We start from the raw sequence: 25,412 nt of genomic DNA on the forward strand, positions 1-25,412 counted from the left end.
CTTGGCTGCAGCCACCAAATCATTTCCTAACTCTAGCCAGCTCAGGCCAATTTCAAACTTGGCTTCCTTTTGAAAACTATGCTCGTGCTCTTGCAAATCCTAATCTACCTCTCGAATCAAAGGCAGCCTGTAGTTGCTCAAGAGGCAACAAACTTCAAAAACCTGCTCAGCAATGTCTATCATGGCGATAGGAAAGGGCCTATCCAAAATATGAAAGCTTTTAGCTCTTGCAATGGCTCTTTCAACGTGCACCCTTGCAGAAGCGATGCGCCTGGTTTCGTGAACTTTATTTGCAGGCATCTGCTTTTGGTGAGGCTCTCGGAATGGAGGCCGATAAACTGTTATACCTGCTGGCAAGTAAGGAAATGTAAAACCTTTATCAACCATTATTGCATCTCCTGGCTCCAGCTTGTCAAGAAGACCACTACTTTCCAAGATTGCTTTATCCGAGCTAGAGCCTCCCCAGAGGCGAGACACATAAGTGATGTATTCATCTGGTGTACATCCAATAAGCGCCTTGTACGTGTTGTAATGCTTGTATGGTGAGAAGGTTTGGCGCTGTGCGCTCAATGACGAAGGCCTCTGTATTCTCACCTCTGTGGCATCGAGAACAAGACGGGTGTCGGGAAAATCAGAGAAGCACTTCGGTAGGTGGAATCTTATGCCATCTAAAGTAGGTAAGGGTGTCAAGTGCCGAAGCTCTCGTTGTAAAATGTTAATCCATGTGGAAAAAGTGCGGCTAACTAGACTTTCTGACATCAGGAAATTCCTGGCCAGTTCTTGCCTTTGCATACCTGTCCTGAGCCGAACTAACACCATGAAAAATTCTTTGGCCAGATTGCCATTTTTTTTGTTGCCACGAGGGTCATTATGCCGTTTTTTATCTGAGCCCCAGTACAACATTTCTCTAGCGCGTGGTGCAAAGTATTCAAGCAAAATATTGAACACTTCAACATTCGGCAATCCAGTGTAGTACATGCAGTCCTTTGGAGTGGCTAGAGTAGTCAGGGTGAGACACCTTGACATGGCTGCATCTAGCTCCACCTCTAGCTTTGCATTTTGTTTCTGCAACTGGAGGATAAACTTCTGCGAATTTCCTATTTCTTGCTCCAGGACTTCAATCTTCTTAGAAGCACAGGCTTGACAGCGGCAATCTGGCCAGATGTGCTCCTTTATACCTGCAAGTGGCACAGAAAAAGCGCTCGTCAAGCACCTTAGAGTGCCCTCTGCAAGTTAATGTTACACATATGGACATACGGACTAGAAACAAGCTCTACAATAAGCCTATAGCTGAGGAGTTTTTATCTGCAAATGCAAAAAGCAGTTGCAGCATTGGCATCATGGTACGGGAAAAAGCCAAAAGGAGCATTGCACTCTGCAAAGTGCATACAAACTCACCATTTTCGGGTGGCTGCAGCTCCATCGAGTCCTGATCAGGTACATCATCCTTTGTAGCATCCAAGCCTTCGTCAGGATTCTCTGCAAGCAATGCAACAGCATGACATCTAATTGCTTTGTGTGAGTGTGTTACTGCAGAAATGGGCCACATGCAACAAGCAGCGGCAGGATTCACATCGTGGTATGGGGAAATGCTGAAAAAACATTCAACTCTGCAAAGTGCACACAAACTTACCATTTTCCAGTTGTTGCAGGTCCACCGAATTCTCATCTAGTACACCATCCTGTGCAGCACTAGTGTGCATGTTGAGATTCTCTGAAAGCAACACATCAGCTGACCATTATCCCCTATATGAATGTGTCTGCAGAATCAAGCCAGCTGAAATCTGAGCAATCACATGATGCCACGGGAAGAAACTCAAAACAGCACTTAAGTTTGCAAAGTGCAAGCAAGCTCACCATTGGGAGGATCCTGCAACTCTGGCGTGTCATTAGGAGTAGCAGAAGTGGCTGTCGTATCAAGCTCCCCTGAAAGAATGGTATCGTGGTTATGCACAGGTCATTTGCTGACAATAAGCACCTAGGGTGAGATGTGCATAACAGCCACATATTGGGTGTCTAAGAAATAGTGACAATCAGGGACATGGCTGAGCGGAAGAGTTGTTTGAGGGGTTCAAACCCCCGAAAATTTTCAGCTTTGCACGTGTATATATTACACGCACACATACCAACGCACACACGAGCATAAAGTATGGTTGAATCCCACCACCGAAATATGTCTGGCTACCCTACTGGTGACAAAGGCATTGCATGCGGCATTCACAATACGACTTCACAACCTAAAAACACGCTGTAAATGCGGGAAGCAGCGGCAAAAATGATCGAGTGGGCAATAAATCTATACAAGTGCTCTCACGGTGCCGCAGGCACGAGAAACCTCGCAAGCACTGCCTGTCACACTACACTATCCACTGCAAATCTCCTCGAAAGTGGTTGGTTTCTCGTCTGGCCTCGCCCATGATGAAAGCAGTTACAAAATACCAGACGGGAGCGATGCAGTACAGCCGTCCAGACGATAGCCTAGAGTGCTCGAACGGCTCACTAGAGTGGTACCGGGCTCGAAACAAGTATTTATTATACATTCACATTTCCACTGACTGTGCTTTAGACCGTACATCTTTAAAAGCTGGAGTGAGTCCGGAAAGCAAGAGCGACCTTCGTAAATGCACGACAGAACTGACCGTTCACGCGCTCAGACAGATGTGTGGTTGCCTTCACGAACATCTGCTCCTCTATTCTGCATTAGCAGTTTTTGTCCCAGTAAATATAAACTGAGATTGTAGCGCTTACCTTTCTGTCGCTTCCACCATCGGCTATGGCGACGCACAGCAGCATCGCCGCGACTTTTCATGTAGGTGAACACACTGGGGACGAAGTCAGGATGGTTCTTGAACTTTGACGGCCGTCCTGCAGTAAACGTGATTTCTGATTGCACAAACCAAGTTATAAGCACTTAAGGTTACCGTACCTGTTATGAAATGCGCGCTGCAGATCCGAGAATGTTTGTTGGGCGCCCACGGCGAACCGTCGGCATTCTGTCTCCTCACAGCAGCTAGCCAAGCATCTCTCTTTTCGGCACGTAGCCTCGCGGACGGGAACCTGTAGAAATGCGTGCTTCCTTTCTCAGTAAAATAATTCGTGCAGCCGTAGGCCACACAGTGCGCTGGCATTTCTGTACGCTGCTAAAGCGAGGCGACTTAGTTCAGTGACGGCACTGAGATGCACGAGTGATGGCCGGCCCGGCTCGTGTTTTCCAACCAAAACCAAAGCGCCCATAGAGGGCGCCAGCTGCGCCGTTACCGCGCATGCGCAGAAGCTTTTCCGCAAATGGTCAATTGTTTTATTCACAAGCGAACACGTGAAGCAAGCAATGCAACTCAAAGAACACTGCTTACATGTGACTGTATACTTTGTAGATAAGTGATTGTCACTCAGTGAAATAATGAAGATACGTATATGCGTATATATAAATTCTTTACTGTATGGGTTTATTTCAACACTTTAGAGCTATCTCTCAATCGGCCATGTGACCATGTCTATTTGTTTGGTTGCTTCCCCAAGTATACTCCACTCATACAACTATCACGCAAACAGCAGCACTTTCCTGGTGTGCTTCGGAAATAACTTTTATGGAAATGAATTTAGAGCGAACCTTGAACGAGAACTGTAATAATACCATATTCGATTAGATTTCTAATCGAAAAAGGAGGTATTTAATTAAGTTGATTTGCCTTTGGCAGTATTCGATTCAATGTGAAAAGTTAATATTCGCGCTCCCCTACAAAATAAACAGCACAGTACACATGGTTGGGAAAGTTTAGAGGCCTCATCTAGCGCGAAAAGTGCCCGTCGCCATCTACGTGAGTGCTACAAAAAAAAATCGTTGGTTGACGTCACCTTATGACGTCACAGATCACCAAAATTTTTGTCATGACGTCATCACGTGACATCGCCGCTTGGTCAAAGGTGGGCAGATCCCCGAGGAACTGACAAACCGCGTGAGGTGCGGAAAGCTTTCGGGAAGGGGATCAATGCAGTCGACTGAGAAGAAAAAGAAGGCGGCTTTGGCATTCGAATCCTCTTAGTCAAATGCACAAGGGACCTTGCGAGTTTTATTGGGGTAAATATTTCGCATAAACATGGCGTCAAGTCACCACCACTTGCAGCACTTCGCATGCGCAGGCTAGTCTCCCGAAAAAAAGTCCATTGTTATCCTAGTTCAACCGGCGTCACATGAAATATTCAAGCACACATACACTGCCAGACACTCGTCACCTCCCTGCGATGGGAAAGCGCGCTTCAGATAATGTCCTACGGGCTTCAAAAATATGGGGAGGCAAGGTCCAGTTCTTTGTGTCCTTCAAAAACGCTTCTACAGTCACCTGAGTACAAAGGCGAGCAACCAAGCAATTCCTGGAATCTTTGGCACAATAGCCTAACCTGCTGGCTATGCATTCCTGATGTACAGTGCAGCACGCTTTATTCCCTTCTTCCTTTCTCTCTCTCCTTCTCTTTCTTTCTTTTTCAGCAGGATTTAGCCACTGAAGTCTGAAGAAGTCCATCCGTGTTTTGGCGGCTTAGTTATGTTTAGAAGCGCCACTTTTGACGAACGTCGCAACTGACGTTAAACAACTTGATGTTTTTTTTTGACAGATGGCGCGACCGTCAAAAAGTGTTTGCGAGCTTTATTATTTTTGAAAAATATTTTGTTTCAAGCACCGCTTCGTAAAGTTAGTGAGTACTGGTGATTACAAGACACTACATGGTCCTGCTAATGTGCAATACTTGTTGTGAATTAGCCTACAAAAGACAAAAAAGGAAATTTGCACGAACCTGGCAAGCAGAAAAATGAGCTAAATTCATTGCTGTCCTACAAATTTTCTAATTAACTTACGACAATTTTCTCTTCATAGAAACCTAGGGAAAGGCTTGCTGATTTATTATTGATGATTTCAGAGTTTCAGCTTGAATAGTTTTGTCCCTTCGTCGGTAATGCCTGACCAAGTAGCGCCATAAAATGGCGTATTGAAGGAGTAATAATTCAAGAACTGTTCATCAGAACACAAAACAACTTCGCGTACACATAATGTACATTGTAGCCTGGAAACCCATTCAATATTGTTGTTCTGCACAAAATATAAAAAAAGTTATTTACTCATAAACTTTCATTCTTTTGCCAATTTATATTAGAGCGTGCATCAATTTCTAATTGCTTTACTGGCAATATCTCTTCATAGAAACCTTGCATAACGCTTCGTTAAAAGGCTCAGCAAATTTCATTTTGTTATGTTGGACAGTTTTGCTGCACTGGCAGTACAACGGAGGCTTGTACAGCAAAAACGCTGTTTTTTGCTCACACTGTTTTAATTGCCATGAAATAACACTCCAGACTAGGCAAAAATACTAGTTGTCATTAGAAAGCGGAGAATGTAAACTTTCTAATGCAATAGAACTCATATTCTTCCATTGAGCAGAGCAAGCACAGTGAGCCAGTAAACAACGACTAAAATGTCGAGCTCTTGCCACTGGAGTGGGACCGCCACCTTAAGAGACAAGAAGAGAGCAGAGTGGATTAGGGAACAAGCGGGGGTTAAGGATATCATAGCTGAAATCAAGAAGAAGAAATGGACATGGGCCGGGCATGTAGCGCGTAGACAGGATAACCGCTGGTCGTTAAGGGTAACTAACTGGATTCCCAGAGAAGGCAAGCGGGTTAGGGGGAGACAGAAGGTTAGGTGGGCAGATGAGATTAAGAAGTTTGCGGGTATAAATTGGCAGCAGCAAGCACAGGACCGGGTTAACTGGCGGAACATGGGAGAGGCCTTTGTCCTGCAGTGGATGTAGTCAGGCTGATGATGATGATGATCACTGTATCCTAAGGCATGGTTGGAAAACCATGAAAATAGGTATGCATATCTAGTTTATAAAACTGGAAAGGCTGCGCACCACTAAGGAAAAGAAACGTAAATGAAGGAGCGTTCGTTTTATAGTGCACTAGCCCATCAACAAATTTTGCTTTCATGTATGGCATCTTTTAAGCACACATAGGTGAGAAAGCTTTCGCTGAGTTTGTATTGTATGCTATGTGTTTGCTATATATTAAATATAATTTGGTTGACATCGTTATATGTAGTTGTGGGTTTAGAGTTTGGCTAAGTGCTGCCCTGATATAGCCAAAACATTTGGACTTGGGAAGGTAGTAAGGTAAACTTGTGAAGCAATCTTTATTAAGTATGAGAATATGGAAAAAATATGTATTTAAAATTATTTTCGTAGTATCGCAAGTCTCGGTAGTAGTAATAGAAAACCTTATGTTTGTCTGAGATGGAGGCTTGTGGGAGGGCCAGTTTTCATATTCCTCTGGTGCCAGCCGGCCTTGAGCTTCGGCAACATCTACGGCCACCTGTAGTTCGATATGTGGGTCCTAATTGAGCCTTAGGGTGATGCAATTCTTACGTGCCTCTTAATTTGATGGCTTGTACTTGATTTGTTATGCTTTGTCATGATATTATAGAATTATAAATGATTCGTCATTTATGCCATACCCATGCTTGAATGTAGCTGCATTAAAATTCCTTCTGCATCTCGTTTTGAGAATCCATGCCACTTGATGCTCTTGCACATACTTTATGTTGTTATTGATAGTCTAATGAGTTGTTCTTTATATTGTTAAGCTGCCTTTTGCAATTAAGGATTTGTGGTGTTGTGAGGTGTGCATTTCAATTGTTGTCACCCTATAGACCTTCTGACTGAAGGCTCCCCGAGCGCTGCCATAGTCCTCTCTGGGCTGTTGTTAACATGTGTGACCCCCAAAGATACACTGCCGAAGCTGTGATATCTGCTTTTGTGCTAGTGTGCAACAATCCAGAAAGGAGGGGATCCTCCTCTCAATAAAAGACCTTAATATATTTTTCATTTCTGAGTATATCGCTTAGCTTTCATCACTTTTTTGTATTGAGAGCTATCTAATAACTTACCATCTCTCGACCGCTTCAGGGGAAGAGAACAAAACTTGCTACCATTTCTACACAAAGGCATGATAAACTTTGAAGTGCAAAAAGATTTTTGTGGTAATGGGGGTGGGGTGAGGGTAATGGCAGAAGTTAAAAATGGCCTGAGCATGTTGTGCTAATACTGTGCAGGTCCCTTTTTAGCATGGGTGGCGGCCGGGCCCGAAAAGGGGGTAGCAGCAGTGGTGGTGGAGGAGCTGAGGAAGAGCCTCCAGCGCAGGCCAAGATGAGTGCTCCTGGAGCACAGCCGGAGTCCTTGGTACAGGTGAACAAGGCAAGGAAATCTTTTCCTGCCACTTCTGAGACCCACAAGACTCAGAGGAGAAGGTTCTATCGTGGAGGAACTTATGGTCTTTACCTGAGTTCCAACCGGCGCAAGCGGCGTAACCGAAAAGCTGGCTCAGATGGAAGTGGCACTTCTTTGGATGGTGAGGCAACTGCACCTGAAGCAGGCAAGGAGAATAGCTGTCCGCCACCGTCAATGGAAGCTCCAGCAGAAGAGAGCACAAACGAAGGAAATTCACAAAATGGAGCCCAGGCTGTAGAAGACTCTTCTGGTTGGGGCCAGGATTCAAGCATTGCCTCAAGTGTGAAGAGTCGACTACGAGTAAAGCGGCGCCTAATGGATGACCATGTTGACGTTGATGAAGTTAGCCTCTGCTCATCCAGCAGTCCGCCCGATGGACCTGCCAAAAAAGTTGCTCCATCTACAAGCAAAGGTGGGGCATCTATGAAGTTGTAGTGTTACCCACCATAGATACTACCATATTGGTGGTATAGTCCTGTCATCGGATAAAATTGCATGCTGTTTAGATGTACTTCTAGAGTAAAAATAATTTCTGGGGTTTTATGCATCATAGTGGAAGACGCCGGACAGTTGTGCAAGCTGCAGTTCTTTAATGTGCGCTGTCATTAGACAGCGCACATTAAACCCACGTCTTTCAGCTAAGCAGCTGAGCACTGTAACCATTATGTCACCACAACAGCACTTATATAGGTTTTCTAATTAGGTAAAACAATCCGGATATGGCATTCCTTATATCGAAATGCGACCACCGCAGCCAGGTTCAGATCCGAGCCTTTTGGGTCAGTAGCTGAGCACGTCCACTGCGAAAATATAATCATCCACTAGAACCCATCTGTGATTGTCCAGCTTGTTTGATCGCTTCTGATTACTCCCGGACCGCCTCTGTCATTCCAATGAAAGCTTCTCTAGGCTTACCTTACCTTTGCAACAAAAGGAAGTGGGCCGTGCCTGTATGCCTCCCTTATAAAATCTATACTTACGATTTTAGAACTAAAATTCTCATTGTCAACGCCGCCTGTTCAAGTTCCAATTCGTGTAGACTATAATGTCAAAATCTCATTGCTTTTCTGCCAGACAAACTTCTACAGAGGATAATAGCTGTCTCCATCGCTAGCAACCCTGGTGATGCATGACTCGAGGCTGCTACTTTTAATTTGCTGAAACCGCACCTCTGTGTAACGCTGCAATGCCACTGAGGAAAGTTAAAGAAATAAAAAAAAATCATGCCAGAGTGCTTTTTTTTTAGCAAACGCCGAGTCATACCTGTACACCGCTTTGTGGACTTTGTGAAAACTGCGAGCTCGGAACTACTAACTGTTCACACACATTTTATATATTATTTATAGATTTAGCGAAATCTTCTTTCTCGTATGACACCAAACAGATACCTGATGTAAAATAGTGCACCTGTTTTTGAATCGAGACTTCATGCCCAGTGGCGTACAAACTCTTTCGCGAGTGCGGGGGCAAACTGCAATCCTACCTCACTCGTCCGCCAATATATATATATATATATATATATATATATATATATATATATATATATATATATATATATATATATATATATCGGTGCACTCGCACTTCGATATGAATTTGCATACACAGAGGGGACACGACTCTCATTCTTAGGTACCACGAAGTTCAATCACATTTTAACTGTGAAATGGCGCCCATAGGCCGATTTCCGCGCCCATAATGATTCGTCACACTCATTGCCTTGCAAAAGTTTTGACAGAGCAGCGGTGACGATATATTCTTTTTAAAGAAAATTATTTTCTGAAAACAGCCAATGCTTGACCGGTCTTTAATAAGTTTGCTCGTTCCCATCCGTAACTTCGTGAACAAGAAATGTGGCAGCTTGGGCTAGTTGGTATGCCATTACGATAGTATAGCGCGAGAATAGAACGACAAAGAGACTTGTGTTCTTCTTGTCTCTTTGTCGTCGTTCTGTTCTCGTGCTATAACTAGCGTAATGTCATCAACAAGTCACAACAGAATAAAGGCATGAACAATTAATGTAATATTATAGGGCCCCTGTTCAGTGCTTACCTGCTCTGCAATACTACAGCACAAGACGCAAAGGTGTCACATAGGCGACCCGCACCGCAAAGAGCCCACAAGAAATATCATCAAAGAGCAAATGTTGGCAAAATTTCACTATGTTGTAACATTGCCTCGTAACATTTTCAATATCCCGTAAAAACATAATTGATTGCTGTTGTGACGGAAAACTTCACCTTACTTGTCGGGTTCCCAGCGCGCAGCAAGAGTGACCACTATCAAAAGTGAGGGGCTCAGCCCCCCAACTTTTTTCAGTGCCCCCCCCCCCCCCCTGCTGATACGCCTATGTTCATGCCCATGTCTACACGCTCATAAACTTCTCTGGCGGCATGTAATTTGTTTTAGGGCACTCTTTGGGGTTTTTTTAAAGCATTTTCTGCATTTCGAAGAGGCTGAGCGTGTGTGTTTGTTTATATACACACACACACCTAGCACACGCACACACTCGCACAAATGCACGCACACACTTGCACAGACACACACACACAGTCGAATCTTGATGATTAGAACTCGGAGGGGCCCAAAATTTGTTCAAATTAAAAGAAGTTTGACTTAATGAAAATACATAAACGAAGGGCCGGGCTCTCCATGCAGCGGCGCATGTGCATTGAGCTAACACATGAGGGGAAAGTTTCATAAGACTTACATTTATTTACAAATCACAGGACATCCGTCATTGATTGAAGTAATCGGTGATGCGTGCCTGCACACGTTTGCCTTGTAGCGAGTCAATTTTCCACGCAGCTTGAAAAGCATTCCTATTTCGGCTTCAACATTCTCCTGGCAAGAGAAGTTACGCTCGGTGTCCAGCGCCGACACTCATAAAAGACGACTGCGTCCGCTACGCAGCCACAGCGTGGCCACCACGTGACGAGAAAGGAGGAGCATCTCCACGCGGAGAGAAGCAGGTCGGCATTTGAGAGAAAACCATGGAAGAAGGAAAAAACCAACACTCCACGGCAGCTTTTTTTTTTTTTGCTCTCCTCGCACTGTTGTTGAAAAGAGAAGGGTTGTGTGGCAGGGAACGGTAAAGGGGAAAGCGTGGCACCGGCGCGTCGCAGATCGGCATTTGAGAGGGTGCAAACATTCCACTGCAGCCTTTTCTTTTATTTTCCTTCACGCGCAACGTTGAGGTGTAGGAGGTGCCGCCTCGGGATCGGGCGGGGTGCTGAGAGCATTTTCGGAGTGCGGTATGTTCGAATTAACCATCGCAAGTGCTTGCGCGTTCAAATTACCGGCCGTTTTCCCCCATTGGAGTACGCATAGCTTTGACGGGACCTCATTGTGAGTTCGAATTAACCGGAAGTTCGAATCAAGCGTGTTCGAATTAATGAGATTTGACTGTGTGTGTGTGTACATACATACATATATACATACTTTGCAAAAAAAAAAAGCTTCACAAGAAAGAAAAAATGCATATTTCTGATTAAAAAAAAAAAGACATTTTGATTGTGTGGTTTCCATTGCCAGAACAACGCTATGGTTATACAGCATGGTGTAGTTGGAGGCTTCTGAATAATTTTGGGCTGCTAAAATGAAAGTGATGACTTAACTTTGCGAGTTTTGTGTGCTCTTGGCAGTCGAATCTTCAGTCAAATCATCTTAAAAAGAATGTCCTGCATGAAATATTTCTAGCATTGAATGTGTGCTAACAATCCCACGCATTTCCGTGTTCACTTAAAGAGTGGTTTGAATTTTGCATTGTCTTCTTTGGGCCTTATCATTGCATTTTTTCAGTAACATTAAGTAACCATGCCATTTTACACAGGTGTGATATCTTTCATATCAAGCTTGATTTCAGAATTGTATCAGAAGGCAAATTCAGGCATGCTCAGGCAGGACTATGGACTGCCATGTAAGTTCTCGATAGTGCACTACTACTAATTAGGAAATATATAGGGATATAATTTTATGAGAGTGATGCAGCTGTTTGTGTCTTCCTTTTTCTACACTCCATTGTTTTTGCGCTGTTTTTGTTCTGCTATGTTGTACGAACACGGTCGAGCACCCATTTTATATGCAATTTCTGTATGTCATTACCATTTTATTATTTTGCTAGATGCTGTCTGTGGAAGTGGTATACATTATTTGTTGTAGAAATTCTTACAAATGTTGTATGAGGCTTGTTTTTGAAGCCTTTACTGAACGTTGTGGCCTGAAAATATTGTATATACTTGTGTAATGACCCCATTACGGTGGTGTAGTGGCTAAGGTACTCAGCTGCTAACCCGCAGGTCGCGGGATCAAATCCCGGCTGTGGCGGCTGCATTTCCGATGGAGGCGCAAATGTTGTAGGCCTGTGTACTCAGATTTGGCTGCATGTTAAAAAACTCCAGGTGGTCGAAATTTCCGGAGCCCTCCACTACAGCGTCTCTCATAATCATATGGTGGTTTTCGGACGTTAAACCCCACTAATCAATCAATCAATCTACTTGTGTAATGGCCGCACCCATGTAACAGCTGCACCGTAAATATTGGAACTTCTCTCGCACCCCCCTTTCAAAGTAAAATATATTTAGTAAAAACATAGTAAATAAAGAGGAGAAAGATGAGGGCAATGAATAACATGCACCATTGCAAAAGTGAGTAAGCTTGTTTTTTTGCTTGCTATACAAGCATGTACTGCTGTTCAATAAATGTGAGTATAGCTGAAAACACTAAAAAAAAATTGGTCTTTATATCTGCGTAATGTCTGCAGCTATAATTCAGCCCCTCTCAAGTAAAAAAAAAAAAAAAAAAAAAAAAAACTGACGAGCGATTACAGAAGTATATACACCACTTTTGACCACTGTGAAAGAAAAACTACTGTGCAAGAAAAGTTTCAGAGACTTTTCCTTTTGCAGTTGATATTATGCCTAAGTTTTTCAGCAACATTTAAGCAGTGTGTGATGACTGGCAGTGGAGTGCAAAAGGTTAATTAAATACTTTCCAAGTTTTTCGATTTTGTTGGGAGACTCCCAAATTTGAAGTGATTCTCCCGATTTTACAGGCACTCCCATAAATCTCATGAATAAGTACGCTAGCGCCGCTGTGAACAGAAAATAAGTAACCAATAAGGACATTGGTTCTAAAATTTTTTGATCCTGGGGAGAACACTTGTCACATTTTCCACGGTTCACTAGTCTCATGCATGTAAGCTCACAAAGATTGGTAAGGGGCAACTAACTGTTATGGGACACAGAAGATTGCGCATTTGTACAGACACTGTATAATTGTGAGCACCTGTATGATTGCCGACGTCTACAACATTTACTAGCAGTTGTTCATTAATGATGTCGCTGCAGCTCTAAGAAATTATACATTATTATGTACAACCGTTTCCTTCTGTCGCGTCTTGCTTCCCAATTAGCGAATCTTCCAAGTTTTGAGGTCTCAAGTTTGGCAGTTATGTAATTAGCTTTTTGCCATGGATGGCTTTAACCCTTTGTGGGATCGTCAATATTCTTCACATGATAACCAAAATTATGCCTGAGAGATTCTTAAATAGCGTGTTTAGAAATACTTTGAAGCAAGTTTTACCAAAATATGACCATTAGTTCGTGAGAAAAATTGGCATGTATCTGTCTGATTCACCCATGAAGTGGCTTTGAAAAAGTAGGACAACACCTGTCCTGTTGTGTGACGAGGGCACCGAGCTGTAATCAGTTTGCCAAATTTCTAGAATGAAAGGCCCCTATACAAGCAGTACAGAGGGAGACTTCAAAAACTGTGCAAAGAAAAATTTGTGGGGTACCTTATTTCCATATGTGGTACACTATCTGCTTTTACCTAATCTGTTCAGCCCAGTGGCTCTGTCTGAAGTCTTCGCACACATTAACTGTTTTAGCTTCTTTCTGTCTCTTTGGTTTGTGTAGGTAAGGACAAACACCTGTTACACCTGAATTTCTGCCCACATATAAAATTACGGTCATGAATCACTCCAAACCACATCGACGTGACTTCACTGAATGCTTTGAGTCCTGTATGTTTGTTTACAACTGCTGCATCAGATTTGTGAACTATGTTCAGGCCCGAGATATTAGCTTTTCTCATAGATCTTGTGCATTTTCTTCTCCTTCTCTTCCTGGCTGTCTAAAGCATCAATATTGTCATTCTTTTACTTTGGCCCTCAATTTCAGAAATAGCATTTTAGCCGCAGCTTTGGTGTAATTGCCACTGCTCTCTTAGTGGTAAAAAAGGATATAAAAAACTTAAAGACCTTCTCTAACAAAGTGCTGCTTTGTTATACAATGATGCCCTTCTAGCTTGATGAAAACAGCTGTGAATGCATGTTATGTAGTTAGGTTGACTGAGGAATTGCTTCATCATTTGTCAAGTGTATTTCCTACACGATTTTTAGCTGATATATTGCTCTAATTTTGAGAGAAAATCCATAGTTGCATGGCAAAATTACTTCTCTCGCCCCTCCGTGGTGGTCAAGTGGCTAAGGTACTCTGCTGCTGACCCGCAGGTCGCGGGATCAAATCCTGGCTGCGGCTGCTGCATTTTCGATGGAGGCGTAAATGTTGTAGGCCTGTGTGCTCAGGTTTGGGTGCACGTAAGAACCCCAAGTAGTCAAAATTTCTGGAGCCTTGCACTACGGCATCTCATAGTCATATGGTGGTTTTGGGATGTTGAACCTCGCATATCTGTCTGAAATTACTTCTCTCAAGATTCAGAAAAAGAGAAAAAATACCATAAATCTAGAACTTTAGCTATGTTGCACACGATGTGACACAACTTTTAAAAATAAGTTCAACACTACAAAATGAATTTAAACTGAACACACCACCAATACTATGTATCCTAAATGAGCCAAATATATTTTTTTGGTTTCCTAAATGTTTCTGAAGCACTGTAGCGGGAAAGCATTGAGCTGATGTCAACATGAAACGGCAGAGAAAGCTTCTACTGAAGAAAAAGCGGGTCACATTCATTCGAGCCATTATCCATCAAAGGGTTAATGGACAGGTGGATATAGGAAACTTTTTGGAGTCTGTTTTGACCTAAGCTTTCTGTATGATAATCAATACTCAATCAGCGAACCTAATCTCTTGCAGGTATTAATGGTGGTGATCCCGCCTGCCAGCCAGACCTCAACAGTGTTCCACTAGAAGTTGTGGTGAGTATGTGAAAAGATGTGCATAAATTTGATTAATCCTCTCTGCAGATTAGCAAGATGGCCTTCTATTTGTCTGAAGATCATCTTGCTGTGCTGTGTAGTGGCGTTTTCCGCAATGTTGATGATTGTTATATTTTTCAGTACTGGCATTCACTGCGAGGGTCTTGATAAATTTTCATGTTATTGAGGCAGTATGGTATGGGCTTCGCCTTTACATACGAAGTTCCTAAAAATAACGAACTACAGCTTCTAAACCTAAGACTAACCTTTGGGGAAAATCATATGTGCTGGAAATATGACCCCATGTCTAATAAAGGAACATTGAAGAGGTTTTGAATTTGCAAATTTATTGCGAATTTGGCATTCGGGACCTCTTGCAACAAGTCTACTGAGTTTTTTTTTGCGAGGTTTTATTTAACAACGGCGCTATGAGCGAGCAAACTTCGACCAAGGAAACCCCTCCCCCCCCCCCCCCCCCCCAGCACGCGCGCGCACAGTGGCGAGCACTGGAGAGATAGACGTGTGCGGATGTAATGTAACCTTCAGGGTCGAGCTGCTGCCCGGCGGGCAACTATGCGCAGGGCTGCCTGCATCGCTTAGTCAGTTCATCTTGTTTACTTCGCCGCTGTGCCTTGTTTCTGCTGCTGTCTCCTGCCTGGCGAAGCATCAGTTTTGCCAGTTTGTGGGGATTTCTTGCCATTGCACCGTTCTCTTATTCTGATTAGAGACTTTCGCCATCCGTCAGCCCTGCCACGGCGGTCTAAAGGCTGCTTGGCTGCTGACCGGCAGGTTTCGGGATCAAATCCCAGCTGTGGCAGCTGCATTTTCGATGAAGGCGAAAATGCTGATGGCCCATGTGCTCAGATTTGGGTGCACGTTAAAGAACCCCAGGTGGTCAAAATATCAGGAGTCCTCCACTAAGGCGTCTCTCATAATCATATGGTGGTTTTGGGACGTTAAACCCCACAAATCAATCGCCATCCGAGATTCACTAGTTTTGTTTTTGCAAGGTTGAGGGGACTCACGATGCCAAGTTACTGTGTGGTTGTGATGAGGTCGGTTTTCACAAGTTTCCTCGGGGTCAGAAGATGGCTGCAAAATGGGCCGCTTAAAAGAAAATACTTCAGACAAACGAGATGAAGTGAGCTGTGAAATCCAAGATCAGCTGATGTTTCTGCACTCTGCCCGCGCCTAGCGCAGACCGTGCCAATAGGCTAAAAGCGAGTGCCGATGCTGCTGTTTCTTCAACATACTTGCACAGCGGAAGGCTACGAGTAGTTACGACATAACTACAGAAGAGACAAGGACCGAAAGAGCGCTAACTTCAACTCTCACCAACTAGCCCAAGCATCTGTCTTATCATGCTGTTTCTTATCGAATTTGATATCTGCTGATAAGCGTATCATTTGTAACAGTGAAATTAAGCACTGGCAATGAAATTCAGCTCTGGCGAGCATTTTATATGTGCCAGTCTGTTTCCGACGGGGGTGAAGGCTGGCTGGGACTCGCTTCCCTGTGCCGCTTGTCATCGTCCTTAAACTGGTGACCGGCTCAAACATGTACGGATGTACAGCGACCTCGGTCCGACTTTCACAGTTCGCCATACTTACAGCAACTGCCTGATTTCAACAGAAAGTGGTGGTGGAAAGTAAAGGAAAAGGCACCTAATTCCTGCAGCTCGGTAGGGAGAACGGCGCAGTGCCTCAACAGATACACGGCATTACCTGCCAGTGGTCGCAGTCAGCTGTCTTCACCTTCCTGACAGTGACGTCGTAGAGCTTCGACCAATTGCAGCGGTGGTGAAACTCTGGTTGGCAGCTGCAGCGCCTGCTGCTCGTTTTTTCGGCAGAATAAAGTAATTTGCATTGGTTTATGCAAATTTTCGACTTCACTTTTGAGTTTGCCTCATGAAATTGCGTATCATGACACCATAATCTTGTTTTTTTTTTAACGTGTTTCAGCGTCCCTGAAACACCCATCCTAAATTTTGGGCACCCATCCTAAATTTTAAATCCGGTCATTGCAAGGTCTTCAAGAGAACCATTGCGAAGGCCATCCTAAATGCGTCTCTGAAGAAATTGTTCATGCACGTGGCCGAATTCGCTTTTTGTGATCTGGTAAAACGCCTAATGGATGCGGGTCACCCTGATGCTGTAGTTACCCTGATGCAGTATGCGAACATATCAGTGGTAAAGTCAAATACGTGAAAAGTAAATGTAATAATACAAAATCTGATGAAACAAACAAAGTGCAGTGTTTCCTTACGTACATGGATTAGCGCACGGGTTTAGTAGATTCTAGGTACGGCGTCGATGTTCGCTTTTCTGTGAAACGCAGGATATGTCGCATCTGCATGATGATTGACTATGCCCCTAAGAACAAGCAGAGTAAAGGAACGTTCGCTGCTTATGTGACGCTGATGCTGTTGATGCTACACCAGTGGCATTTCACACAGAGAATTCGCTGCCATAGATTCAGACACAAAAAGCCTGCAATGCAGCCAGCTATATTGCCAACATGTGGGGACACCGTAATAGTTAATCATAGGAACAAGCACATCCACTCTGTTAAAGTTGTGTATGTCATTCCATTATCATGTGGAGGGGAGTACGTAGGGCAAACGAAACGGTGTGTTGATCTTTGGCTGAGAGAGCATGAGCTCTCACTTCAAGGGGATGTGCGACTTCATCTGCCGAATCACTGTAGGTCATGTGGGTGTCGTCCTATTTTTTAACCTAACCTCTGCCATTTTTAAACACGCAAACAAATTGACAAGAGCAATTGCTGAGGCCTATAACATATCGATAAGAGACAAGATCTGCATCAGTGAAGCGTCAATTTTTCTGCATGAGAAAAAATTTGTGTCGATCTTGACTGTCTTTTCATGGCGACACTGTCGGAATGTTTCCTTGTGCATGTCGCGTTTTTTGCACTTGTAACAGTCGAACATGGATATGTAGAATTTGCATATATCAAATTTTCAGGTATGTCAAACTCTCAAGTTATCCCCTTGAAATTTCTTTGTAAAAGTATGGAAATTCGCACTTTTATATCTAACTGTATTTTTATCTGCCTTCGGATATATCGAACACCACGCGACCTGGAAGCTGCGCTTCGGCACTTGTCGCGCCCCATGATTTTGGTGGTAGAGCGGCTCTGCACACGAGTTGGGTGCACTTTGGTTCTCGCAGCACCTGGCGACCACCGCGCGGCCCTGTGCCTCCGTCCAAACCCGAAGTGCTCGAAAAAAGGTGAGGGCGAGAGCTCTCGGACTGCACGATCTTCTACTTGCGGAATGGCTTTTTTTGTTGTTGTTTCTTTCTCATCGTACCCGTCGGCTTGGAAAGCAGAAACGAAGGAGCCGACGACCTCTCCTTTAGCCTTTAAATTTTTTTGTTGCTATTTTGAGTTTTCAGCCAACCACAGCTCACGCCTTTTGCTGTTGCCCTTGCCGGTAACCATCGCCTCCCAAGCGCTTTGTTGCCGGAGTTCGCTTCCATTGTTGCGTCGTCTACGCATCGTTCTCTTGCGTGCTTGATGTGCCAAGCCGCTGCCGACTCCTTGAATTGTCGACATCTCGTGTAGCTATGGCCAGCGTTAAGAAGCGCAAGACCCGTGATTTTGCGATGAAGTTGAAGGCTAATCGGCGTGTTAAGGCAGGTGAGAAATGTTTGACTGTCACGAACGACTTCGGGATACCACGGAGCACTCTGAGTACACTGTTGAAGAACAACGCAGATATCGAGGCAAAGGGGCGGAGCAGCAAACTTTGGAAGCCTGTCATCTGACAGGCGGAACATGCGGAAACCGGCGAAGACGACGATGACGAGCGCTTAGACAACGCGTTTTGCAAGTTGTCTCTCTTCCCGACAGCTGTTCCACATGAAGTGTCTGCGGACGATTTCGTGGAAGCGGACTGCAATTCTCCGGCTGTTGCGAGCCTCGCTGACAAGGACATAGTAGCTGCAGTCGCAGGGACTTGGGATACCCAGGCCGACAGCTCAAGTGACAAGGAGGATCGTCTGGATGAGGTGCTGGCCACAGGCGCTTACTCCGTGCTGATGGCAGCAGCGTTCGGCGTTCATTTGCCGTTGTATTGGAAACATGGAGGAAACTGGGCTCTTGTAACTGGACAGCCTTAATAAGATTGAGACTAGCGTCTGCAACTTCATTTTGAAAATAAAAAAGCAGGCCAAGATAGACGATTTACACAATAAAACATTCTGTTGCGGCGTGTGTGCGGAATTAGTTGTCATTCTTGGATGCACCTACTGTTGGTGATGGTCTGCTACAGGTAAGCTCTCGGGGCCTGTGTTTTTTAGATATCGAATTTTCGATATATCAAACTAATTTACGATCTCCTTAGAGTTCGATATATCCGTGTTCAGCTATATATATGTTTCACAATTCACTTTTCAATAAATATCAGTCGAGAGTCGGTACCATGTCCTTTTTTGTGTTCGTGTTTCTAGTGTTGTGTTGTAAACTAAATTCACGATGAATCCCAAACAACTGGTCAACTTGTCCTATTACTGCAAAACTGTTTCCGCCTGCGCATTCTTTGTCCACGCCTGGCAGGCTAACAGTTGTCCAACACTGCATCAAAAGGAATTGTCGGAGCAAGCTGTGGGAAAATTGCACCCACAAGGTGAAAAAAGTAACGAGTAATGTGACATCACGCGTTACTGAGAAATGGTAATGCTAGTACGTCACCGAGCCGTTACAGTTTCGAAATGGTATCGAGTGCATCACTAAGTTAGCGATAAAATAACCAGTTACGAGTAACGGCCTTACCTGCAATATGTTGCCGCCAGCACTGATCATGCATTATATGTAATGCATAGCTAAAATTGGAGGACTACCAAAATAGGTAAAAAGTTTAGGTGAATTCGGTGAACACAACTCCCTCTGCTGTAGTGTAGGAGAACAAATGCTGCATGCAGATGCTAGCCAAGGAATAGGGCATGAAACGCTATGAAACAGCGACTATCGTCTTTTGTTGCACGACAGAAAAACCATCGAACATTAAATGTAACTGGAGGCAAGATATTGCCTTCATCAAGGTACCCACTGCTGTCAGAGTTTGTTTGGAATTGCGACACTGTAGAGTTACATAACTTATGTCGCAAGAAATGGGATGTCAGCAGCATTTGTTGTGGGCGAGAAATCCCGATCCGTGAAAAAAAATCTGCATTCGTGCTACTCTCAAACCCTGCATTCTACGTCGGCAAGTGTTCTAACAGAGCCGTGCAAATGCTTGAAACTGCTTTGGGAAACTACTCTACACAGGTGTTTTGTTGGGTGAGGAGGCTTGGTAGCAGGTGTAATAATGTTGAACCATTTACAGGGTTGAGACAGCTGCGGATATTGCGTATTTGGGATATGTTTTAGTTTTCTTGCACTAAGCTGCTTCAAAAGCATAAAAATCGCGAAAAATGGGCCGAACTGCTCCGAAACAAGCCAGAACTTTGGTGCCAGCCTCAGCTGCAGTAGGGAAAAAAGGCAGAGTTGGCTACATGATTTCCCGAGCAGCACCAGGAATACCAAGAAAAGATGATGCGCCCCAGCGTGTTTTTTTTACTGTGCACCTTTCTGGTGACGAAGGCTTCCACGGTGCCGCCATAATCTTCTCCGGACTGTTGTAAATATGCGTGAGCGTTCAAAAATGTGCTGTCTTGCATCGAGTGTGCTGGTTCTGCTAGCTGGACTGCGTGTTCTGGAGCCACTGTCATTTAGCCAAAACCACCAAGTTAGCCAACCCTAACCGAGTGGCACGCATAGCGGGGTTTTGACTCTCAGGTTCATCGTTGTGTGTAGCACGTTGCTCTGGTGGTCGTGGTTTTCATGTCCACGCTTAACAGTCGCTTACGCCGTTCCACACATCGCTGTCTGTAGGTAGCGAGAGACCCACTTAATAGCAGCACTAAATACTCTTCTACAATGCACGGTATGAAACTTGCATGATTCTACAAACCCGTGGTGCACAGAACCAGTAGCGTTCAAACCAGTTTAAACGGGCACCTTGGCGCTTTGTTCGTGACTCATGACGAGTCTGAAATCATGTGGCACAGTTTTCATGAACAGGGATTTTCAATACTCCGTTTTGTAATTGCAACTCTCAACGAGCGCTTTGAGAGGCGTCGCTGCGTGCCGGCTCTGGGCCACACGAGCTTTAGGCTTAGCTTTATGTTTGACTGGTGTTTCGGTGGCGACCGTTCCACAGTGTGACTGGCATGCTTCTTTTTTTCTTTTCTCAAATCTGGCCTCTGTCTGTTCGGCGATTTGTTTGCGTGGACCGCAGGGCGGTGCGGGTGGCAATCGCAAGTTGATGGCCATCGATATTGAAGAAAATAGAACAGGCTAACGTGGGCAGTGCTAATAATGCGTGGTTGCACGTGTCAAGAGGCGTTGTCACCTAGTACTATCTGCTTATCACTTGAGGTTCTTGAGCTTAGTTACAAGAAATTCTGTGAAAGCAGGACAGCTTTCACAAATTGCAAGAAGGGCTAGCGGCATCGCTATCGATTTTCAGCGTTGCTGGAGGAAAGGGACATCTGTGCTCGGAGCCTTTCAGATTGAAAAATGCTGTCTATAAAATAACTATGTGCTTTTGGGATTAACTACTACAGCGATACTGCTACGAAGGATGAGCTTTTTGTCACTCTATAAAAAAAAAATGGGGGGGGGGGGAAGACATATCACTCGTCGGTCTATTTAAGCAAAAAGGATGCTTCATATTCTCTACTTGGGCTATATGGGTTGCTAGTTAACACTCCTAGAGTTACACATCTGCAAACATACAGGAAAATGGATTGGGAGCAGCTGCTGTTATAGCACGGTGGGTAAGGAGAAGATTGGAGGTTTTCGTCCCATTGATTGCAAGTTGTTATTTGGCCCTCTTGACAATTTTTTATTTTTCTTTTTTTACACATCTTTTAAGAACTAAAAATGACTTCCCCATGTGAATTTCTGGACTTTATAGAGTTTTGTGCAGGTTTACGAGGCTGCAAATGGGAAAGATAGCCAAGAAATCACGAAAAGTAGCCATGAAAGTAGCCAACCCGAACATATCAAAGCAGAAGCTGGCAAAGTTCTCTCCGAACTTCATTATTAAAAGTGAGATTACAAGACCATCAGACATTCTGTACCTAAAGGCAGCTTTAGTGGTAGCTGTCAATGGGAAAACTCGCTTGACCTCTGCATTTGATCTTGACAGGACAAGCAGCTTTATTGCTCTGATTGCAAGATGAGCCATAGTGTTTCTGGCGGACAAATGTTTAGTTCTGTATCTTTGTCGTAAAATCTATCACTGGTTTAACCAGCCCTTGCACTTGTAGACACCGTAGCTCCCACTCCAGCTAACGCTGCACACATAAGAATTTTTTGATTCTCTGGCTGAAATGAAAGTGTCTGCATTCGAATGGTGATGATGGACATAATTTAAAATGCCATGGTATTTGTGTATGCTATGTATTTTATGGAAAACTTTATTGAACTCCTGAGGATCAGTCCAGAACTGATGCTGGCTGCTCCCACGTTAGGACATAGAGGCCAAGCCCCTCTGCCGCCACACAGGCCCTTTCGACAGCCCTGAGTTGGTCCGCCAGCATGTCGCTGTGCAGCATTCGCTGCCATCACTGTTCACCATGAGAAGTCGCAGTGGGCATTGCCGAGCAGCGCCAGAGCATGTGTTCAAAATTGATTAAGCCCCCATTCTTACTACAATAAATTGAAGCCCCACAGTCTAGATTAACTTTATTCATTACGACCGGGTTGGGGTGCGTCCGCATCTGCAAAAGTTTTAATGTAATTGCCTGTGGCCCGTTAAGTCTATAATGTGGCTAGGGGAATTGCCTGCGTTCTAAGTAATAATGTTTAGTTATATCATTGTACATTAACAGCTGGTCCCAAAAACTCCGGAGTGACAGATTCAGCTGCCTCAGCAATTGCACGGCACACTAATCCTCGTGCCTCCCTGTGCGCCAGCTCGTTGAGGTTATGGGGGGCTCATTCCGCTGACCCCATGTGCGCCGGAAACCAATTAATGGTATGCTGGGTGATATCCTTACCCTGCAGCAGCCTGTAAGCCGGTTCGCTAATAACTCCCCTCAAGAAGTCCTTAATTGCTGAGTGAGAGCCACTAAATACTGAAGCTTCCTGAATCAATGAGTGCTAGGGCAAAAGTCACCTGCTCAGCGACCCTCGGATCTTTCGTATAAATGGAAGTGGTATTTCGAACGCTCCTTTTCCCATTTACCATCACCACCAAATAAGCATCTTTCCTATGCTGCGTCAACCAACGCAGACTCTTCCTCCTGATCCTTTGCCTCGCGCAAAAAAGCCCTTGCTCTCGCCATTCGCCTCCCTACATTATGCACAGGGTGCACATTTTGCGGGAAAGGATGAACCATGATATTAGTCCTGATGTTCATTGTTAACTCGTATAGGCGCACACCATCACGAGTCGCCACCGATTCTCCGATTGACTGCAAGATATACCTACCAGCTGGCGTACCCAGCAACCACTCTCTCTGTGCTATACGCTGAGCCTCGGCAATTTCATCAAGAGTATTATGTAAGTCCAGCCGCAACAACATATCATTTGACGTACTCAGAGGCAAACAGAGTGCTGCCTTATCGAATTTTCTAATTAAAGCTTCCAATGTGTCTTTCTCTTTTTCCAATTTAGCATATCAGCTACATACTAAAAATGGCATAAAATAAAAGCCTGAACCAAACGCATCGCACCTTCTTTTCATAGAGATCCTTCGGATAAGTCTTATGGCCTCCTGTGTCTTCTTGGTAATACGCTGAATAGTTATACTATTCGATCCAATTGCTTCAATTATAAAACTAAGGACCCTAATAGCATTGACTTTTGGTATCAATGACCCATTGCTAGTACGACTGCGATGCAATCTCAACTTTCGGTACCCAATTCTTCGGCCTACGACCTAACTTTTTCGATTTCAAGATTAACAACTCTGACTTTTCAGAGGTGCCTTTGAGTCCTATACGAGTTAAAGAGTTTTCTGTAAGCGTTACCACCTCCTGCAGCCTAGCCGCAAGCTCTCCGTCACTACCACCAACACTCCATTCTGCGACGTCGTCCGCGTATATAGCCAGTACCCTCGACAGTGTCCAGTACGTTGGCTAGCTTTGACATCACCAGATTGAACAACATTGGCCAGAGTACGGATCCTTGTGGTGTACCACGACAACCCAACTTGTAGACTGCAGACTTGATCTCCCCCTACTTGAGACATGTCCTTCTATCCTCATGGAAAGCCTTAACAAACAGAAAGAGCCGTTACCCCAGATTCAAGTCTGACAGCACCTGTAGCATAAAGGAGTGTCGGAGATGGTCGAAAGCTTTTTCCACATCAAGTCCAAGTAGTACCTTAGTGTTTCTTGTCCGCCGATCAAGTAAGTAATGCTCAATTCTGAGCATAGCATCTTGAGTCGAGAGGCCGGAATGAAAACCTATAATCGAGTGCGAAAAGACACCATAGTCCTCAACATAACGTGTCGGCCTATTTAAAATGACATGCTCAGCAACTTTCCCCAAACACGATGTTAGTGGAATTGGTCTGAGATTTTCCAGCCCTACGCTCTTGCCTTGTTTCGATATGCGAACAGTAGTCGCAAGTTTCCACTCATCTGGGAAAGATCCTTGCTTCCATAGGCTATTTATCTCCCGCGTAAGGAACTCAATAGACCCCTCGTCTAACGTCCTTAACATTTTATTAGAAATGCCATCCGGCCCTGATGCCGATCGACTTAAGATCCTGCAATGCCATCCTTGTATCACTTTCATTAAATTGCTTATCAATAAATGTATTCTCATTTCTACTATATTCCAAAAGAACATCAGATATAGCCTGGCAGGTTTGCAGTGGAAGGTATCTCTCAGCTAATTCTTCAGCACCTCTTTCTCTTATGAGTTTCGGCACGCCTCGTGGACCAGCTCACCAATCACCGTCCTCTGATTAGACTTAGAATTAGTCTCATTCAGTAAATGTCTGAGTAAATTCCAGGCGCCCCCCTTTTGATACCACCATCCACAGCATTGCATACCTCATCCCATTGCTGCTTGCACAATACCTGACAGTGGTCTTCAATTTCTTTATTAACCATTGCTATACGCTTTCTAAGCCTTCTGTTGAACCGCTGACCCTTCCGTCTCGCCAACAGTGACTGCTTCGCTTCCAACAAGTGTGCCAGACGACTATCGATTTGATTTGTGTCCATATCTGTTTAAAGTTATTTATAGGTTGCCTCAACGTAACTCTTGAGCTGACTAGTCTACTGTTCCAAGGTCAACTCATTGCCCTGATCTTCGTATCTTTGTTCTCTCCGTTTCCTAAATGCATCCCAGTCAACAAGCTTAAATGTTTGCTCCTTTTTAGGAGCCACCTCTAAAGTAATCATAAGTATGTAATGATCACTGCCAAAATTTATATTAGAATTTCACCAGGATGAATCCACCACCTCACGAACAAAAGCAAGATCTGGTGTCGAATCTTTACATGTCGACGTGCTGCAACGAATTGGATGGGAAGGTTTTGTAATGAGAGATAAATTTAAGTCTAGTGCTTGTTGCCATAGTCTCTCGCCTTTGGCTGTGCTATAGACATACTTCCACACAAATTAGGTCACATTAAAGTCCCGTCCAATAAGCAACTGTGCATCCTTAGCGAGATTAGCTGCCTTGCTCGAGAGAGCTTTGAAACTCTGTTTCGTGTCGCTGGGGCTGCTGTACAAGTTAAGCAGGTTAACACTCCTCTGACTTGCTCTTTGCCGACCTGAAATCACATCGACCATAATATATTCGATCCTGCAATCCGCCATGTGGAGATGATGCCTAACATACGCCAACCTTCTACTGCGAGCCCTCTGCCCTTCTCATTATCTTTAACCTTCGCTTTGAAACCGGTCAAAGTTATGCTAAACATCAGAGTTTTCTGCAACA

General features: G+C 44.3%; 2 protein-coding genes across 3 annotated transcripts in view; one reads left to right on the top strand and one right to left on the bottom strand.

The window, feature by feature from the left end:
* The window catches only part of LOC142775985 (histone-lysine N-methyltransferase EHMT1-like), a 273,651-nt gene that overhangs the window by 9,680 nt on the left and 238,559 nt on the right, over positions 1-25,412 (top strand). The window contains exons 4-5 of the mRNA XM_075878664.1: positions 7,101-7,687; positions 14,379-14,440. Coding sequence (XP_075734779.1) covers positions 7,114-7,687; positions 14,379-14,440 — 636 coding nt within the window. The 5' untranslated portion in view covers positions 7,101-7,113. The remainder of the gene's footprint in view (positions 1-7,100; positions 7,688-14,378; positions 14,441-25,412) is intronic.
* On the bottom strand, positions 100-2,931 carry LOC119178447 (uncharacterized). 2 transcript variants are annotated; one of them, XM_075878666.1, is made up of 4 exons: positions 2,749-2,931; positions 1,634-1,926; positions 1,399-1,479; positions 100-1,178 (listed from the first exon to the last, which is right to left on the bottom strand). In XM_075878666.1, the coding sequence occupies exons 2-4, from the start codon at positions 1,701-1,703 to the stop codon at positions 100-102; spliced, it is 1,230 nt and encodes a 409-aa protein (XP_075734781.1). In that variant the 5' UTR covers positions 1,704-1,926; positions 2,749-2,931. The 2 variants fall into 2 exon arrangements, with proteins under 2 accessions (XP_075734781.1, XP_075734780.1); XM_075878665.1 differs by having other exon boundaries at positions 1,399-1,926.

This window comes from Rhipicephalus microplus, chromosome X (assembly GCF_043290135.1).
Source record: "Rhipicephalus microplus isolate Deutch F79 chromosome X, USDA_Rmic, whole genome shotgun sequence".
In the NCBI taxonomy this organism is placed as follows: Eukaryota; Metazoa; Arthropoda; class Arachnida; order Ixodida; family Ixodidae; genus Rhipicephalus; species Rhipicephalus microplus.

Excerpts from the sequence above, each read along its gene's own strand:
- LOC119178447 (XM_075878665.1), bottom strand. The coding sequence starts at position 1,669 with ATGAGAATTCGGTGGACCTGCAACAACTGGAAAATGGTAAGTTTGTGT. Across the intron at positions 1,179-1,398 it reads GCTGCAGCCACCCGAAAATG|GTATAAAGGAGCACATCTGG; the intron begins GTGAGTTTGTAT and ends TGCCACTTGCAG.